Raw genomic sequence first — 11,918 nt, forward strand, 5'->3', positions numbered from 1 at the left:
AGGACATCGTAAGACATACTGCAAATGCTAATGTCTTGGTGGGGGACTTTCTTGTGTGTTTTCTTGATTTTTATTTTTAAATGTTTTTGAAAATGAGGTGGAGGATTTTGAACTTAGGATCATTTGCAAATTACTGCTCTTATTTCAGTGAGTTATCAATATGTTTAATATTTATATTTTTATGATTAACACTTGTTTCTTCTACACTTAACAGGCATTGATGTTCAGAAATTCTTTCTCCTTTTAATATTTTCAACAGGCATTATGTTACAGAGGTTAAATTATGCAATCATCTCCTTTTACTTTGTTTCCTTTATTTCTGTAAGAAAATTTTGGGGAAATAATAAATGACTCGGCTGGTGTTTCTCAGCTTCTTGGGCTGAGACAGTCTACCAGTGTAACTTACTGCTGAGGGTGCTATTTTAAGATTATTATTATTCCGCTCCTGCTTCCTCCCCACTCCCATATTATCATGGGTTTAAGGTATACCCTGAGCAATGCTGCATACTGTATGTGGATTTGCATTGCTTTTCTGAATTGGCCATGCTGTTGTTTGTTCTTCTCATATGGAGGCTTTACTTTGCTGATACCTATATTCTTTCTCCTCACAATTCCACCACTGTTGATTGTAGGTCTGATGAAAGTGATTCCTCTCTGTCGGAGGTACACAGGTACTCTCTCTTTCTCTTTTCTGTTTTCTTGGCATCTCTCACTGAACTTATTCCACTTCTTAGGAAATTTCATTTTGCTGCATGAATTTTCCTGATACTTGTGCACTGTATCTCTTTTGCTTTTGCCAGAAGTTTAAAAAGCTGAAATTTTGGTCAAGCATGTCTACCCCTCTCCTTTTTTAGGGTGTTCTTTATTGTTGTTGAGCATGTCGGGTTTTTTCTTTTTAAATGAAGTATGGTATAAACCTTTCCTTAAACATATTCTTTCTCTATTTTCTCTAAAGAAAGAGAAGACATTTCCTTGGGTTTTATGTGATTCTCTATTTCTTTGGTTTTTTTCCTTGTTCAGTTATGTGCTTTGGGCACTGCAAATTAAATCCTAGTGTAAATAGAAATTACTAGCTATTTCATTATGTCTTTCTGACAGGACGCACAGTGGCTAAAGAGATGAAAGGAATGCCCCCACTCACGTTCCTAAGATGTGGCTTAGGACTTTGGTACTCAGTGAAAAATGAGTTTATCAAGAGAAGAGCAGTCAAAGGGCTAGTAATAAGAGGATGGTGGCTTTGTCGAGTCACTGTAGCAGTCATAGCATTTTTTGTCTGTAGATTTCAGAGCACTGCATGTCGGTAGGTAAATAGCTCCGGGACATGTATTTCACATGGCTTGTCAAGGGGATGAGTGGGTGAGAACAGTAATAGGAATAACTTAGTCTAGAGGCAGCACGATCCACTGGAGAATACCACAGAGAAAACCATATTAGTTTCGTGTAGTATTAGAAATCCACAGCATAGAGACCTAAATTAATAATAAAGTAAATTGGTTCCTATATTCCTGAAAACATAAAAAAGTTCAGATTGAAAGGTGAATGCCTTTCCAAAATGAGGAAGTTAATATCAAACAATTTAAGGCCGTATTAATATTAGTAACATCTATAAAAGGATTATGGAAGAGTAATGAATTATATGAATGAAGGTGTCTTGAGCAGTAAAAATATATAAAATAATTTCTAAGACTGTACTAGATAAATGAGCCTGTTGTCACAAAGTTAAATAGTATCAGGAAGGAATTTTTCCTTCCTGTAGGAAACTTCTGGCCAATACTATGGAATTTTAAGTTTTCCTACAGCATCTGACACTTTTTTTTTTTTTTTTTTTTTGAGATCTTGCTGTGGCTTAGTTCCTTATTCTCAGTTACATGTATAATCCCCAGAAGAGCATGGCAAAAAGTCTTAGCTGCAAGCTGGTCAGGTCACAGCATTGTGTGGCACGTTTGTGAGCATTACCCTGAGGCTTTTCTACACTTGACAGAAATCAGTGGGGTCTGTGTGTGTGCAGTTGTATGCATGGGATTTTAGACTGCTAATATTTTTTGTTTAGTGAAGAACTGTGTTTTTGTTATTATTACTATTATTTTTCTTCCCAGGCTGAGTTAATCTTTTGGTATCACCACAGAACTAGCTAGAAATCCCCAAGAAGATTCCTCTGGGGTATCTGTACTCCAAACATACTCCCTTTTAGTTGTTTGAGTGCAAGTGTGGCATTGGGTGCAGTAGGAACCTTACTCAGGCACACAAGCTAGCAGCAGTTCTACAAGCCTGCTTGTGGAAGGCAGTTGATGTGAGATGCCTGCTGAGTTTGGGACTGGCAGTGTACTACTACTTGCTCTATTTTTCAGAAATGCTATTTAGACTAAGATGTCTTTATGCAATTTGCAGTTTTGAGGTTGGTCCTATGAATCCAGAAGCTTTCATCATCCTGGTTCTTTCAGCATCACGCAGACTTTCCCATATACCCAATACTCAGCATCTTGTCTCTTTCATTTGTTTGTTTTCGTATGTGATTTCCTTTAACTGATAGTCCAGAGCTGACAGTTGTTGAACTAAACAGTAAAAATCCTTACATAGTTTATGCAAGCATTGAGCTCTTCTGCCCATGTAGGAAAATTAGATTAATTTTTCCCCTACATTTAAGTAAATTAATTTGATTTGTGTCTATTACTATACACAACTCACATAATCTCTTTTTTCTTTAGGGGGATAATTAACCCATTCCCTGCTTCAAAATGCATTAGATCGTCTCTGCTTCAGTGTATTTATACAGCTGAAGGACATACTAAGGCTGTGCTTTGTGTTGATGCAACAGATGATCTTCTCTTCACTGGATCTAAAGGTTAGGCAAGCTTTGTTCACCTGTGCTGCCTATCGAGGCTGCTTTGACAACCTGAGGTATTATGAAATTCTCAGTTTGTGCTTAGTGCTGTAAACACGCTGGAAAATTGTGAGGATCCATCTTGCAGCATAAGGTGAAGAAAGATTTACCTCTGCTCCGGGTTTTTTTTATTCCAATGGGTAGTATTTGGCTATTTATTTGTGGTGGAAAAAGTAACTCTCAAGAATAACATTAACATTTGTTGAGTGATATGGTGGAACCAGTCATGGTGACGTGCGCACACGTGATGCAGGCAATGCAAAGTAATAGGCTCAGGGCAGGGGTAGAGGTGGAAATCATTGCATCTTTGGCTGTGCTACCTAGATTACTCTGGTACCAGGCTGTGCTACCTGAGTAGATTCTTCCTGCCCTAGCTGATTCTTTGAGCAGAGCTAGGGCCATTTTCTGCTTCCCCTGTGTACCTTGTCCTGTGGCTTGGGGGTATAAGAGTTGTATGGCTGTTGTGAGAGGGGCTAGATCTAGTAGTCACTAAATCCCTCCTGTATGGTGCAGCCACTCTATGAACTCTCTAAGCTGCTAGAAATAGTGTTTTGGAAGAAAGGTGCAGTTTCTGTGGCTGTTCTACTACCTGGCTATTAAAAATAGTAAAGACAGGTTCTTACAGAGAATTGGCAAACTTTTGGTCTAAAGAGGTTTAAGTCAAGGTTTTAGCATTTTTGCAAGTGGCTACAAATGCAAAAAAGGATGTATTTTTAGCTTCTGTAAATATTGATTAGTTAATTTGTATTGAGATTTCAAATTTAGTGGGGGGGAAAAAAAGTCTTTATTTTTTATTTTATATGGAGATTTGTGTTTTAAGGGGTTTGTTTGTTTTTACCATAGGAGCACTTGCAGATGTTGTAAATATTTGCTCTATGCTAGTTTCCCCTATGTAAAGAAGAATTTTTCCTGTATATATTTTTCAAGAGGAAACTTTACAAAGTATACTTGTACTCAGGAGTACAAGAGTGTAGACAGCAGTTTAATTAAAATTAAATCTTTTGGAAATTGTTGCTGAAGCAGAAAGCCTCAGCTCACTGACAGCCAGAACACTAGCACACAGTGCCAGTTTAGGAATGCCAGGAAGCTCTCAGGGGCATTGCAGATATTGGGCTCTGGTCTTGATAGTTGGGACTTTTAAAGTGGCTGACAAGTTCCTGGTATACTTACCTTTTTCGTACTCTTGTGAACACTGCCTTCACATGAAGCTTTCTCTTCATCCTCTCCGTACTTATTCCAGTAAAAATGTACTTCTAAAGTACATGGAGTGATACAGACATGGTACAACAAGGGGAGTTTCCTATGTGGACTCTGTTGTTGTGAGAGTCTTGGAAACTTCCAGGCATCTGGGCCTTTAGGATGCAAAAGGTTGCAGTATTTAAATTCCTTTGCTACTGAGTGAAAACTGTGACTAAAGCACTTACGCTGGGATTTTCAGAGGCTCCTAAAGCACCAAAAAGTTTGGATTACTTCTCACCTTTGTAATTTTGTTGTGGCAGTCAGTCCTCTGTCACACTGAGGCTCAAAGCCCCTCCTGATCTATGTTCTTCATGAAGAGTTTTTGAATTAAAAATTGAATAGTCCTCTTGATCTGTCATCATCCAAACTTCACAGCCCTCAAAGTATCTGTTTGACATTTGAGGCTGACATGGGATTTTATCCTTTTAAAATGCTTTGGGAGCTAATATGCACATCTCCAACATGACACTTAATCGTTAACCTTGCATAGTTTTGATGATGGTAGACAATGCCCACATGTACTCTACAAAAACAGATTAATTAAATACGTCTTTTAAAAGTGCCTACCAAAATGGAGGGTTATGTATGAGTGCAAATGAGTGTATGAAGTTTCTTAAAATTAATTGAGTTTTGGAAGAACATGTTTTCTGTGGTGTTTCTTTGGTTTATTTTTTGTTTGTTTAATTTTTTTTTCCCCTTTTTGTTTGTCTTTATTTAGATCGTACATGTAAAGTCTGGAATCTGGTAACTGGACAAGAGATTATGTCTCTGGGGGGTCATCCAAATAATGTTGTTTCTATAAAATATTGCAACTATACTAGCCTGGTCTTCACAGTCTCGACCTCCTATATCAAGGTGTGGGACATCAGAGATTCTGCTAAGTGTGTTCGAACATTGACGTAAGTATGTTAAACCTTGAATGCCAAGAGTTTAAATGAATCTTCCTTTTAGATTAAAAAAAAATAATAATTCAGTAGTGCAGCACAGTGTAATTTAAGTACACTACTTGGGGCTGGAGGCTTTCTTTAGGTGTTCAGGCTGATTTACAGTGTAGGGCGTTGGTAATATATGGAAACACAAAATTTGCATTAATGCCTGTAGTGTTTTACCAAATGTTGAGTATTCATAATTGGCTTATTATGAATATATAATAAGGGAGCTGTTTGCTTTTTTCTCCTCCTTCCTACCTGTACGCAGGTCTTCGGGCCAGGCGATGCCTGGTGATGTGTGTTCAGGAAGTACTAATAGAACAGTCACTATCCCAGCTGGAGAAAACCAGATCAATCAGATTGCACTCAATCCAACTGGCACATTCCTCTATGCAGCTGCTGGAAACTCAGTGAGGATGTGGGACCTGAAAAGGTACTGAACACCAGCAGAAGAGAATGTTCTTTAGGTGGTTAAATGTGTATATGAAACAAAGTCAATGAAGTGTTTCCTGTTTATGATAATGTCCATAACCTGGGCAAAATATGGTCAAGATATGCATCAACTAGTTCATGCCATGGTGGTTACTGAGATAATGGAGGTGCTCATGGTTTCCTTGTGTGTAAAGGTTATGGTGAATTGTTTCAATAAAAGTGATTGGAAAAAAATCATAGAATAGTTTGGATTGGAAAGGACCTTTAAAGGTCACCTAGTCCAACCCTCCTGCAATGAGCAGGGACATCTGCAACTAGATTAGGTTGCTCAGGGCCCTGTCCAACCCATTCCATACCTTGAATGTTTCCAGGGATGGGACATCTACCACCAGTCTGGGCAACCTGTTCCTGTGCTTCACCACCCTCACTGTGAAAAATTTCTTCCATATATCTAGTCAGAATCTACCTTCTTTTAATTTCACTACAGACCCTACTTAAAAGTCTGTCCCCATCTTTCTTACAAGCTCCCTTTAAGTATTAAAAGGACAAACACAAGAGACAAAAAGGACAAAACACACTGAAAGGAAAAACACAAGGTGTTGTTTAAGATAGACACTATAAAACAGACTGTTGTAAGGTGACAGATGCATGAATCCTGACTAGTAAATGTTCATGAGATGACGAAAGCTAACTGGCGTAATGTAATGTAGTATAATATGGGGCTATGATAGCCACACTATAATAGTACTTTCCAAACAGAACCCATACCCGAAGAGTGTGTTCAAAGTACAGATAATACTTCAAGGGGTCTGATTTGTCTTTAATTTTTTTTTAAATTCTTATTTTACATAAATAGAAGTTCTTGTTTACGTGCTTTTGTTTACATTTAACATAGATTTAAAACTTACATATGGATATGAGCAATATAGTATATGTAACCAGGGGATGAATAGTAAAGACATGGGGAAAATAAAAAGAACCCTTCTGGCAGAAACTGTGCTATAGATTGTACTGGATATATTAAAAACATAACAAATCTTCATTTCTTCTCTTATTCCTGAAGATTTCAGTCTACAGGAAAGCTAACTGGTCACCAGGGTCCTGTTATGTGCCTTACTGTAGATCGAATTTCCAACGGACAAGATCTTATTATCACTGGTTCAAAGGATCATTATATAAAGGTAAACCATTAGTATTTGCTTATTTTAATTCTTCATATCAACTTGAGATACAGACTCCAGCAGAAGTGACTCACATCTCTGTATTTGAAAAGTGATAGCCAAGATGGAAATTCTTTCATCAGTTATAGATTATGAATAAAGTTCAGTCTTAATAAATGCTTATTATTTTAGTGCTATTTTTATTTGGCTGGTTGTCTGTAGTTAAACTTTTTCTTAATCCCCAGTAAGGTGGACATCAGGTGTATGAAGTCTTGGAGAAATTAAGTAAATGCCTCTGGTTTGGAGTGCGGACCTAATTGCCTCAGTAGACACACTCTGTGTGCATCCCACAGAAGAGTCTGGGGTCTAGCCCAGGCTCTTGCTTAAGTGTTACCTGAGTTCTGGAGTGTGGAAGGAGAGAAATATCAGCCCATCTCAGCCAAGGTGCCCAAGTCTATTTGGAGCATTCATTACCACTTGGGTTGCTCCTCCGAGTTGTGTTCAAAGCATAGTCAGAGGTGTTCCAGTACTTTCCTGTCTCTTGGCATTGTGATTAATTCATTCAAGGATAGGGAGTCTGGTTTTCTGGGGGAGGAGGGGGTCTGTTTTTATTTTTTTGTTTTGTTTGTTTTGTTTTTTTTTTGTTTGTTTTTTTTTTTTTCTTTTTCTTTTTTTTGGGCCCACCTCAGCCACGGGGTATTTGAATCCGCAAGCTTTTGTTTCTCAGGAGTATGCCCAAACCACCAGGCTATGGGAATTATACATAGTGTTCCCCATAAAGCTGACCCTGCAAAGAATGTGTGATTTATGAGGCCAAAGAGAGAATGAGCAAGATAGTCTAGCTGATTGTGAAGAAGTACCCTTTGTTCTGATCATTATACTTCTCACACACTGGAAAAAGTGTCTAAACACATCTGGAGGTGGGGCAGGAGCCAGAATCTGAGTGGGCTTGCTCACTAAGCTGGGCTTTCTCTTTTTGACATTATCCTGGAATTCTTGGACACTTGTCTGTGTGCTGAGCCATCCTCAGAAGACTGCCTGGGAGGTGGGTGGATCGCTTGATGGTGTGGGCCGTGGATTTGAATCCCATCAGCAGTCCCTGTGGTTAGAGGCCAGAGGATTCTTAGGCAATAGGGCGACAGAGAGGCACTCTAATAATTACATCTCTAAATATTGGGTTAGTTAAGAGCTACCATCCTTGCACCTCAGTGGGGACAACAGGATGCGATCATCTAATGCAGGTTTGTCATGCTACCAACTCATGTGACAAGCAAGGAGGTGGAAGGGCTTTTAGAAAATAGGGCTGTCAACAGTCAGAGAAGTTTATTTGCCATTCTTTTGTGCTCCCTTGTTGTGGGCAGGCTACTTAAATCCTTATGAGGCCGCCTGCTTCTTGACTTACACCACTAGAATATCCAGGAATATTTTGGCTGTGTGTATGTGCTGCAGAGTAGTGGGTGTTCTGCGAGGTGATTGTGTCCATAATTGTCAAGCTGCTTTGGATAGTACACGTGGTCGGTGGGTGTATGGTCAGTGCAGCAGTTTGGGAATTGAATTCTTAGTGCTTCTCCACATAGTTAGGTTCACTGGGGGTAGTAGGTCTGGTCACAGATACTGCTTTCCACTGCCACAGGAAACTACTGTCTTGTCTGCTCAGCCAGGAAGATTAGTCACCTCTAAGGGCCTATTTTTTTCTTGTGTATCATTGAACTTTTTTGTGACAACTGGAACTGATGCATGTTAATTGAATGCAGTAACTTTTAAAATACCTTTAACTCACTTAGGGTATTATTTTACACTACAAAGCTGTCCATTTTTTACTGCCAAGCTTATTAATTTTAAAAGGTCAATGAAGAGCAAATAATAGGGGATGAAGCCTGACATTTGCTTGTGAGCAGAGGTAGGGGTTTAAAAAGTTGCGTCTCATCTGTTCCTCCTCAGCTCAGTCTTAACTGAGTGAGTTTTGGCTCGCTGCAATGCAAAATGAAACAGGGTTGCTTACACTGCTGCTCTAGGGACAAAAAGCTGATGAGGTTCATTATGCCTTAAATTGTTAAAATGGCCTCACTTAATGAATCTGTTTTAAGACCTCATTCTTGAAGCCCAGGCAAGGAGAGGTATGTCTAGTCCATGGAAAGCATCAGCATGTAATGGTATGTAATCTTGATAAAACACCTTGTCCAGAATAATATATTAATGCCTCTTCCTGCAGCTGTCTGTACAGTTCTCCCCGTGCGAGTCGAGTTTCCCATACTCAGGAACTTTGTTTCTCTAGCCCACCACATGGTGTACATAGAAGCTCTTCCCTGTGAAGATACTGTGTATTTTGTACCCAAGTAGGAGCATTTCTTCCTAGAGCAGTCTCCGCTGAAGTCAGTGAAAAAAAAGCTTCGGGCAAGAGGTAGAAGGGGAGAAAGGAGTTGCTCTGGTAGATAAATTCTGTCAAATATACATCATGATACAATGGCCTGTAAGACTTTCCAAGATTTTATCCTGAAGTTATTCACTGCAATGTCTTCCAAGCTGTTTAGATGGCAGATAACTTTGCTTAACATATTTGATAATTTATTTATTTTAGATGTTCGATGTGACTGAAGGGGCTCTTGGAAGTGTAAGTCCTACACACAATTTTGAACCTCCTCATTATGATGGCATTGAAGCACTTGCTATTATGGGAGACAACCTTTTTAGTGGATCCAGAGATAATGGAATTAAGAAATGGGATTTGGCTCAAAAAGACCTTCTTCAGGTAATGGAAAAAAAAAAAATCGCATGGCTGATGTGGCAGTCAGGCTGTAGAACTGTTTTCAGGTTGTGTAAGTGTTCAGGCCCATACAATGACAATTCACTTAAATATTGATATTTTTAATAGGGAAAGCGCAGAGCACTGACTAAGAAAGAAATCAATAATGTACTTGATCTTTACATTAGCAATGCAGTTGCTTTTCTTTTCAGTGTATTTAGCATCAGGAAATTCTGATGAAGTGGATAGCCCTCTTTTAGCTCTGAGTACATGGGGTTTTGGTATCAAATAGATATTTTTTTCCTGAATAAAGAATTAATGTATTTTTGTGAGGCGCTACATCACAAAATCAATTTGTAATGTGTAATGGGAAAAGGAGAAAAGAGGAAAGCAAATATAGAAACAGTTTTTGTCTTTCTGGTACATTTTTTAAGCACTATTTTGGATTTTCTTTTTATGTGTTTTATAACTGTTTCGGAGATTGACTTGAAACATATACAGAGACCATATGTTCAAATATGCATTTGAACATATGCAGATTTAGTGTTATCCTAAATCAGTTTCTGTTCCACATTAAGTCACTTGTGCATGTTGGGTTTTCTTCTTGTTTTGCAGCAGTACTATCAAAGAAACAGACTCACAGTATAGAAGTAGCCCCATGGAAGACAGCAGCCTCCTTGCTTTAAAGGAGGAGAAGCCACAGGGTTGGATATACTCAGCATCATGTAGTAAATCTACTGCAGGACAGGAATCAGGCTTAGAACTTGGGATTTTTCCATTTCTACACTTGTTCCTCTAGAAGTTTTTGCAGCCCCGTGAGATTTGCCTGCCTTTTCTTTTTCAGCAAGTTCCTAATGCTCATAAAGACTGGGTGTGTGCTCTCGGCCTGGTACCTGGAGCTCCAGTTCTGCTCAGTGGCTGCAGAGGAGGCACCCTCAAGCTCTGGAACGTGGATACCTTTGCACCCATTGGGGAAATGAAGGGACATGACAGCCCTATAAATGCAATCTGCACCAACTCCAGCCAGATTTTCACAGCAGCAGAGTGAGTTTTTCTTCTCCATGAATCTTTTCCATAGCTCCTGCTAGAATTCTGTCCATGCAAATACATTTAGGAGATGTTCAGTTCTGTAAATCACTTCATATCAGCCATGGGAAGACCTGGTCCATACTCCTAAATGCTAATAATCTACTGCACTGGTCTCTGAAGTGGGATGCATGCACCCTAGGGGACTCACAACATGATCCACTGGGCTGCAGGAGGAAAATACTAGAATTTCAGTAGTACATGTATATAATTTTTAAATGAACAAATACACATGGTAATGTGTGCTCAAAATTTTTTTTAGTGGTAGGGATGCATGATCAAAAAAGTTTGGAGACCAGTGATCTACAGGACAGCAGGGAGAATTTGGCAATAGTTGATAACATTACTAGCTTGTCTCTACAATTGGACTCTTTAGTGCTAGGACTGATTCCTGACCTGGGGGTCAGGAATCTAAAAGCCATGGTATGTGGTTGGGTTTTTTGTTTGTTTGTTTGGGGGTTTTTTGGTTATTGCTGTTTTGTTTGTTTGTCTTTAAGTGGTGGTATATAGCAAAAGTTTTGCAAGCTGTCCTTGCAAAGTGTTATTGCACTCGATTTGGATATGTGCTTCCTCAGTAAAAGTAAGGAAATTGAGCACCTAAACCTCAAGGGACTTGACCAAGAAAAATATCTCATTCTGGAGAAAGCATGGGAGATGACAACAGAGCCCACTTAGGGGCGTAGTCTGAACACAGGAGCTGTGAAAGCTGTCGTGTTATCTTCTAGTGCCAGTCGCAGAAGCTGCTGCCCCTCTGAACTGAAAGCAGGTCTTTCTGAATCAAAGCGGGATTTCAAAGTCGCCAAGTTCCCCTGTTTGGTGTGCAGTTTTTGTGTTTAAGCATTAACAGATGGGGTGAGATGTCAAAGCTTATGTTTCTGTTTGCCTAAAGATTAGTAATAAGTTTAGAACATACATGCACCTGAAATGTATTCTTTATTACTAGTGCAAGAAAATCCCAGCCTGTTCGCACTTGTAACATTGTGGTGAAGGTCTTCAGAATTTAGGGTATTCCTGACAATTTACAGTGAATGCTCAAGTCAGAAAAACCTCTGTAGTGTGATAGTCTGTCCTGACTGCTGCCTCCTGGCTTTTTTTGAGGGGGTTATAAGGAATACATGAGTCGGTGTTTGCTAGTAACATAACTCATGGTTTATGAGAAATTCCTAACTTCTACTTGTCTTTCACAAAATAAGTTGCTATTTAGCAAGACTATTTTACTTTTAAATTATGGTAATAGAGTATTGTAACACATTCCATGTGATACTTTACTTACACATACTTTAAAATTGTGTGAATAGTGATTGTTGCTAAATGTACAGAATTATTGCTTGCTTCTCCAGGGCTTCTGAACACCAGCTCATTGGTATACTCTTTCCTGCACCTGGCAAAGAGTGGTGGTGTTTTTTTCTTTTTTTGGGAGGGCAGCTTTTAGGACTTTGTAGAATCTT

General features: G+C 39.0%; 1 protein-coding gene across 1 annotated transcript in view; it reads left to right on the top strand.

The window, feature by feature from the left end:
* The window catches only part of LOC104521704 (kinesin-like protein KIF21A), a gene marked incomplete at both ends in the record, with an annotated part of 12,155 nt that extends 1,727 nt beyond the window's left edge, over positions 1–10,428 (top strand). The window contains 7 exons of the mRNA XM_010163781.1: positions 633–671; positions 2,706–2,842; positions 4,839–5,019; positions 5,318–5,482; positions 6,545–6,662; positions 9,220–9,390; positions 10,229–10,428. Coding sequence (XP_010162083.1) covers positions 633–671; positions 2,706–2,842; positions 4,839–5,019; positions 5,318–5,482; positions 6,545–6,662; positions 9,220–9,390; positions 10,229–10,428 — 1,011 coding nt within the window. The remainder of the gene's footprint in view (positions 1–632; positions 672–2,705; positions 2,843–4,838; positions 5,020–5,317; positions 5,483–6,544; positions 6,663–9,219; positions 9,391–10,228) is intronic.
* Positions 10,429–11,918: the final 1,490 nt, after the last annotated feature.

This window comes from Antrostomus carolinensis, unplaced genomic scaffold (assembly GCF_000700745.2).
Source record: "Antrostomus carolinensis isolate BGI_N321 unplaced genomic scaffold, ASM70074v2 scaffold40122, whole genome shotgun sequence".
Lineage (NCBI taxonomy): Eukaryota > Metazoa > Chordata > Aves > Caprimulgiformes > Caprimulgidae > Antrostomus > Antrostomus carolinensis.